This window comes from Myotis davidii, unplaced genomic scaffold, assembly GCF_000327345.1.
Source record: "Myotis davidii unplaced genomic scaffold, ASM32734v1 scaffold181, whole genome shotgun sequence".
In the NCBI taxonomy this organism is placed as follows: Eukaryota; Metazoa; Chordata; class Mammalia; order Chiroptera; family Vespertilionidae; genus Myotis; species Myotis davidii.
In genome coordinates, this window is record NW_006291504.1 from 566,930 (window position 1) to 574,961 (window position 8,032).

The 8,032-nt window shown below is 48.2% G+C and overlaps 1 protein-coding gene across 1 annotated transcript in view; it reads left to right on the forward strand.

Annotated features, from left to right (window-relative positions):
* CDH2 (cadherin 2) overlaps positions 1–8,032 on the forward strand; it is a 195,405-nt gene that overhangs the window by 145,115 nt on the left and 42,258 nt on the right. The window contains exons 5-7 of the mRNA XM_015564689.1: positions 1,386–1,541; positions 5,064–5,208; positions 6,845–7,017. Coding sequence (XP_015420175.1) covers positions 1,386–1,541; positions 5,064–5,208; positions 6,845–7,017 — 474 coding nt within the window. The remainder of the gene's footprint in view (positions 1–1,385; positions 1,542–5,063; positions 5,209–6,844; positions 7,018–8,032) is intronic.

Here is an 8,032-nt window from a genome sequence, read left to right on the forward strand (position 1 = left end):
TGACTCCAACGCCATTTGCACCATCACCCCCTCTGCCATGAAGCACACGCACCTCAGCTCCCCTGACCGAGCTGCCCTCCCCACCGTGGTCTTGGCCCCCTACAGAGAGCATTGGGGGGCCAAAGGAAAAATAAAGGGGACGATCCGATCGTTGCTAAAAATGCCAGCACTGAGTGCTTTGGAGGGTTTTTAAAAGGAAAAAAATGACCTCTGATACCATTAACAGAATCCCAGGGGCGTGCAAAAATACATACAGGCTTTCACCTCTGAGGAGTCCGTTTTGTTAGTTCCGCTAAATGCATACCATCAGATGCGGGGGAAGGGGGGGTGGAAATTATAGACAGTTCTGTGTGTTCAGCCAAATTAGCAACCTGTTGTTTATCACAAAAGGAAAATAAGAGGAAGTCGTTGTGTTTTCCTTTTTGAGAAAATAAGTGTTTCTGTAGATGACTGATTTAGCATTCCAGTACATACCTACTGAGAGCCGTGTTTTTTAATAAGTCATTTTCTGGGTTGTATGTGCTATTGTACTGCACATTACAATTCAATTGAACAGCGAATCACATAACCCTAAGTAAGGTGCTCCTTATTTTTCTACTTTAATGGAAAAGGAGAGAAAATAATTGTGCCTTACCTTTAAGCAGGTAAACTAGATTTTGTTTTTGGGTCAAGCGTATGTACCTAGTGCCCGCGTGTCTCTCACTGTCACCGCCCGCAGGCCTGCGCTCCTGCCCTTTCTGTAGCCTCAGGCACGGTGACTCAGATATAAGCTTCCTTTCCTGGGAGTCGTGGTCTTTGGAGGAGAAGGCAGTGAGCCCATGAGTATAGTTCTGGAGAGTATGGAAATATATTTTAAAATCACGTGTATGATTGGTTGTCAATAAGGAGTTTGCGTGTACAAGTGCCACCTGAGAAGGATATGGAAATCTCATTGCTAGGCTCCACCATAATCCTAGCGCTCCCCAGCGAGGCTTTTCACGCTCTAAACGATGGCCTCTTACCCTCACTGAGGCCAGAAGGAAACCGTGTTTTCCCATGAAGTTGTCATCTGGGTGATGTTCTAACCTGCGGATTCCCAGGGTAGAGTCGGTTGCTGCCGAAAAGCCGCAGCTCCGTCGTGTTGACGTTTGGCGCTGCTTTCAGGGAGCGTGCTGTTAGATGTTAACGCCGTCCCGTCTTTGGGGTGATAGGGGGAGGGAATCTCTTTTTGAAGCCTGTTGCCAAGAAAGCAGGATGAGGGACAGGCCTGGGAGCAGTGCCCTGGTTTTCTGGGAGGCGATGGTGTAGGTTTGTAACTGCAAAAGGGCATGAGGTATGGCGGCCGTGTCTCAGGTAAGGAGCTCACTTGGTCTCACCTCTAATGTGATTGTCTTCTTGGCCCTCAGATCCGGTCCGACAGAGATAAGAACCTCTCCCTGCGGTACAGCGTCACTGGGCCTGGCGCTGACCAGCCGCCGACTGGCATCTTCATCATCAACCCCATCTCTGGGCAGCTGTCCGTGACCAAGCCCCTGGATCGAGAGCAGATAGCCCGTTTTCATGTAAGATTTCTGCTGATATCCTATGTATGAAGGCTTCTCTGTGTGCGCTGAGGGTGACCTGCGCCTCGCATATCATTTAAAAATCCTCCTATATAACAAAAGGCTAATACGCAAATCGACCGAACAGCAAAACAACTGGTTGCTATGTCGTGTGCTGACCACCAGGGGGAAGACGCTCAATGCACAAGCTGCCCTCCGGTGGTCAGTGCGCTCCCACAGCGGGAGCACAGCTCAGCTAGAAGCCAGGCTCACGGCCGGTGAGCATAGCAGTGGTGGCTTAGGCAGGGAGCGGGCCTAAGTGAGGGGGTGCAGGCTGGGCTGAAGGTTCCCCCTCCAACTGCATGAATTTTGTGCACCAGACCTCTAGCATGAATATATTTGTTTTGACTTCAGAGAGGAAGGTAGAGGGAGAGAGAGAGAGAGACATCAGTGATGACAGAGAATCACTGATCAGCTGACTCCTGCATGCCCCACACTAGGGATTGAGCCCACAACCTGGGCATGTGCCCTGCCTGGGAATCAAACCATGACCTCCTGGTTCATATGTCCACACTCAGCCACTGAGCCATGCCGGCCAGGCTCATATCTATCTTAAAGCTTTGCTTCCGAGAGTTCTAAGATGGGAAATGTGCTTGGAGCCTTTTCCATGTCCTTTCATCATGGTGTTATCTTCATGGAATGGATGAATACTCCTGGTTAAAGAGCAAGTGGTACGGAAAAAGAGAGTGGAATTGCCCTAAATCGTGTGACCCTGTACTCGTGGATGCCTGCTCCCAGATCCGTGGCCAAGGCCTTCTGAGAACAGGTGTGCCCACGGGGTCGACACCATGCGTGGGAATGTGGAGAGACCACGACGTTTTTAACAGCTGGACAGGATGCCTTGAACGTACAGCCTGCAGCTTTAAAACAGGTTCTTACTGAGAGACGTCTGCGCTTGGCGCTTGCACTCTGTTCCTCTGGCGTCATTATTGCCGCCAGACAGAGACCTAGAACGTGGATCGCGTGCTTTTGTTCTGTTGTCTGTTGGCAGTGCTCCCTGCAGGGAGGTGGCCGTGTTGATCCTCCTGGGAATGGAGATCTCTCCTTTCCTCATAACCATGCTAACACTGGGTTTCACCAGTCGGCCAGGATGAGCAATCTTTTCTTAGATGTCATAACTAATATGTTTCTTATGTTAATTCTTACTCGTTATTGTCCTGTGCTTTTATTTTCTTACTGAGTTATAACCACCTTTTGCATATGGTGATATGTTCATATTTTTGAATACATGCAGGGTGGGGCAAAAGAAGGCGTACAGTCATGAGTACGCGCAACCCGTAATTCATTCTTGTATTATCCTATCTAATAAAAGAGTAACATGCAAATTGACCATCACTCCGACGCACAAGATGGCTGCCAGGGGAAGGCAATTGTGGGCGATCAGGCCAGCAGGGGAGGGCAATTGGGAGGGACTAGGTCTGCAAGGAGGGCAGTTGTGAGTGATCAGGCCTGCAGGGGAGGGCAGTTTGGGGCAATCAGACAGACAGGCAGGTGAGCGGTTGGGAGCCAGCAGTCCTGGATTGTGAGAGGGATCCCAGATTGGAGAGGGTGCAGGCTGGGCTGAGGGACCCCCCCCCCCCCCCAACACAAAAATCTTCACAAACCCCCCCCCCCCAATGCACAAATTTTCATGCACGGGCCTCTAGTGATTTATTGTTGAGTTCTTTTCCATCCAAACAATTGTAAACCTACTTTTGCCCCATCCTGTATATATTTGAAACTGATATTCCCAACTTAGAAATAACGCTGGGGTAAGTGTTTTAAGATGCAAGAATTACCTAATATGAAAATGTGAGTTCCAGGAACTTGTTTCTGTTTTCTGTTTTTTTCTGGTCATACTTATACATTTTCCTGGAACAGGATTTCAGCAATTTTTTCATGAGTTTAAATATAGAAGTCTAAATTGATCTTTGTTACTTCTTTAATTTCCACATAAGCAACTAAAACTTTTAATGAAATTACTATTTTTTAGAGGAATACGTGCATGTTGCAAAAACTTTTCAAATAATACAGTATTAATAAGAAAGTGAAAACAATTTGTAATCCTAGTTTGTAAAACTAATTTTAAACACATTGATGCTGTCCTATAAGATGTTTTGCTGTGGATAAATTCATAAATGTTTTCTTTCGAAATTAGAACCATTGTTGGAAACTAGCCTTTGCCACTTTGCTATCATAAAATTTAACATCTCTTCATGTCAGTAAAAATTATTTATTTGCCCTAGCTAGTTTTTCTCAGTGGATAGAGCGTCAGCCTGTGGACTGAAGGGTCCCGGGTTCAATTCCATTCCCGTCAAGGGCACATGCTTGGGTTGCAGGCTCGATCCCCAGTAGGGGCTGTGCAAGAGGCAGCTGATCAATGATTCTCTCTCATCGTTGATGTTTCTCTCTCTCTCTCCCCTCCTCTCTGAAATCAATGAAAATATATATTTTTAAAAAATTACTTAAATCAAGCATGTAAAACTTGTGTCAGGCCTGCCAGCCTTGAGTTTGACATGCGTGATTTAAATAATAAATTTTGATTGCTCCAAATTATTTTGTTGATTGAGTGTAACGTAATTTTGACACCTATTGGTGGATAGTTGTTTCGTGTATTAAGTAACCTCTAATCAGAAAGGGTGGGCTGGTGCTTCTCTAACTTGGGGAAGCATATCCCACAGAAAGCAGCTGCCAGCATCCTCCTTAGTGGGAGAATCATGGACGCATTCCCCTTAAAAATAAACAATGCCATCGAATGCTGCAGGGCTGGTGCAAAGAAGGAAATGGGTCTCTGTGTGCCAGGTGAAAAGATTTTGAAGATATTCTTCCAAGGGTAGCTGAGTGATGATATTTGTTTAAAAAGAAAAATGAAAAGAAAAAATCTCTAGAACACCTACAAAATGAAGGACTTAAGCTTGAGAGAACAACTGTTATGTATTCATGTACTTCAAGGTTTCTGAGTGCCTTTTGCAGTTATAAAAACCAAACCTAGTGTGAAAGTTCCCTCTGCACACAATTCTTCCCAGGTTCCCTCCTGTCCCCTTGGTCTATGTGAGTGCTCTGTGCCAGGAGCAGCTTTTTAATTCCCCTGGATCATCAGGATGATTTAGCGAAGGGATTTGGGCGCGGAATGCTACTGACCTTGAACGCGGGCTCTGCCAGCGCACACAGTGGCGCGACTCGGGCTTTTTGGGGGCTCGATTTTTCTCTTCCAAATGCTGGTCCCTTCTGCCTCCGTCTTCGTCTTCTGTATTTGGATTTAAATGAGTCAAATCCATAAAACTGGGAGCACAGTGCCTGGCGGAGCGTCACTGTGGGCCTGGGGCCGCTGCATCGATACTGACTGGGTGGAGTTCTGCTGACAGATGTTGCTGGAAGAGTCGCTTCTGTTCTCCTGCTGCTCGGTGCCTGGGTGCTGGTGGGTAGCTTGGTGAGGGTGGATTTTATCTTCTTACTTGAGACGTGAACCTGCCCACTAGTCCCGTGTTCTGATGGCTTTTGCAGCTGCGGGCCCACGCGGTGGACATCAACGGGAACCAAGTGGAGAACCCCATCGACATCGTCATCAACGTCATCGACATGAACGACAACCGCCCCGAGTTCCTGCACCAGGTCTGGAACGGGACGGTGCCCGAGGGCTCGAAACCGGGTAAGTGCGCGCGGGTCACTGGGAGGTCGCTGTGGGGAGCTGCAGAGCCTGGCACCGCGGAGAGGCCAGGGAAGGGGCGCCGGGGGGCTTTGGAGTGGCTTTTTCTTTCGTCCCTAATGCTTTTGGGGGGAGAGGAAGGTAGCTTCAGGGAAAGCTGATAGGAGAGAGAAAACGGGAAAATGTCATTCTACTTTGCCCTATGATGTCCCACCTTTGATAAAGTGGACCACGTGTCTGAGTCTATCGCGTCAAATCCATAGGGTGATCCTTTATGCTCGGGCCAGGGCAGCTAGAAAGTGGGCACCAGCACCCAGGGCCTCGGCCCAGGAAGTACAGAATGTATCGTATTAGTCACAGCAGCAGCCAAGGGGCAGTTGGAGAGTCCAAAAGGGACTTGGGCCCGGTTGGCGTGGCTTGGTGGTTGAGCATTGACCTATGAACCAACAGGTCACAGCTTGATTGCCAATCAGGGCACATCCCCGGGTTGTGGGCTCGATCCCCAGTGCGGGGAATGCAGGAGGCAGCCGATCCATGATTCTCTCTCATCATTGATGTTTCTCTCTCTCTCTCTCTCCCTCTCCCTTCCTCTCTGACATCAATAAAAATGTATTAAAATAATAATAATAATAGAATGTACTTGGTGTTCCTGGGACCAGCTGATGTGGTAAGCCCAAACACGGAGAGGGGCTGGGTGACGCTGCCAACATAGATCATGTCCTTTTGGGGGACTCTCAAGTCTCCCGCTGCTCTCTCTGCTTATCCATTACCGTTCGTCCAGCTGGTTTGGACTTATTTGATCCTAGTGCTTTGTAGATTTCCCTTCGAAATGTCTAATATTTGACATTTCGAAGTCCCTTGAGGTTGTTGCAGCGTTCCTTTAATCTCCAAGGAAATAATGAGCCGCAGCGCCAACCCCTGTGCAGTGTACCCAAACAGTAACGCATGGAGGGGTCCCTGATGACCCGGCCAATGGAGCGTTCGTCATTCGGCACCAGCTCACTTTCCCAAGTGACTGAGGCCGTGGGAGGCTCGCGCTCAGCATCTCATTCCCGATGCGACTGCTCAACAAGAAAATGGGTCAGAGGGAAGGAGCCAGTGGCCACGATACATGTGGCTGGCTAATGGCATCCGTCTCACGTGTTAGCTGCCTTCTTTATAAATGAAGGTCTGAAGTGATCATTTACTTAATCTACAGTGAATTTGTCTTCAAAGTTATGGGAAAATTGATCCTTTATAAATGTATAAATGTTTTATAATTTTTCCTCCACGTAATGAAACCACGGTTTATATTTTTTAAAGTGAGTACTCTTGTGGCCTGGCTGGCGTGACTTCGTGGTTGAGCATCAACCTATGAACCAGGAGGTCACGGTTGGATTTCTGGTCAGGGCATACGCCCGGGTTGCAGCTCGATCCCCGGTAGCGGGGTGTATAGGAGGCAATAAAACTATTTAAAATAATAATAATGATATAAAGTGAGTACTCTTCTTATTAATAGTGTTTTTAATCAAGTCTATGTGATTAAATGCCTGCTTTGGAAAAGTGGAATTGAGATTGAACGCAGGGGCAAACATGCCTGCTGCTTGGGAGACGCTGAAGTGAAGGCCGGCCGTTCACTTTCCGTGTGTGCTGTGTCCAGGAACGTATGTGATGACGGTCACGGCCATCGACGCGGATGATCCCAACACCCAGAACGGGATGCTGAGGTACAGAATCCTGTCCCAGGCCCCCAGCACCCCCTCGCCCAACATGTTCACCATCAACAATGAGACCGGGGACATCATCACCGTGGCAGCCGGACTCGATCGCGAAGTAAGCCAACCACAGCTGTCTTTCCGTTCGTTTTTAACCTTACAGGTGCCCAGTGTGACACGCAGCTCCTCTCCGGGTAACAACACACCCACAGTGTTACTCATGGTTTATTTCCACTCAGAAAGTTCTTGGAGTGGCATTTTCTTTCGTCCCTAATGCTTTTGTGGGGGAAAGGAAGGTGGCTTCGGGAAACCTGATAGGAGAGAGAAAACGGAAAAATGTCATTCTACTTTGCACCATGATGTCCCACCTTTGATAAAGTCGACCACGTGTCTGAGTCTGTAGCGTCGAATCCATAGGGGGGTCCTTCATGCTCGGGTCTGGGCAGCTAGAAAGCGGGGATGCTTTTCTTCTGCACAACTTCCAGTTGGTTAAATGATATATGTCCACAGGAGGAATCCTTGCTAGTCGGACATGGTCAGTCTGTGTAATACTCAGTGTGGAAATCGACTAAGTTCATGAGATGCCTCTGGTGGTTAAACGTTTGTTTTGAACAAGTGGAATTGGACACCTTTGGCACCTAATTTTTAAAATCGTCGGCATTTTCTTGGTCTGGCCTTGCAGTTGGTTTTTGTGAGGAATTAAACTAAAAACCACGCCCCGATCACGTGTGTTGACAGTTAAGAGAAGGATGAGCATCCACGCGTTCAAGAGGCTACAGATGACATGCGTGTGGTCAGGCTTTGGCCGCCTCTTGGAGAGCCTGGTGCAGGACGGGGATAGTATCTCCCGTGTTAGCACCGGCCCCTGGGCTCGGAGGGTACTTATGTGACAGGTGTGAACACAGGTAGCTGCCCTCATTCTGCTGACCAGCCTTCCAAGTTATAAACGGAGGGAAGCACTGTTGTGCCTCATGTTTTGTTGAAGAGGCAGAGCAGTTGGTGTTTTTGGAATATCGTGGCGGGATGGCTATTTGGGTTCGTTACAGATGGTCGTTCACTGCGACAGACCCCGACCCACCGCGCTCCACACACCTCTGTGTTTCTCTTCATGGGCTTCCTTCCACCAGGAATGC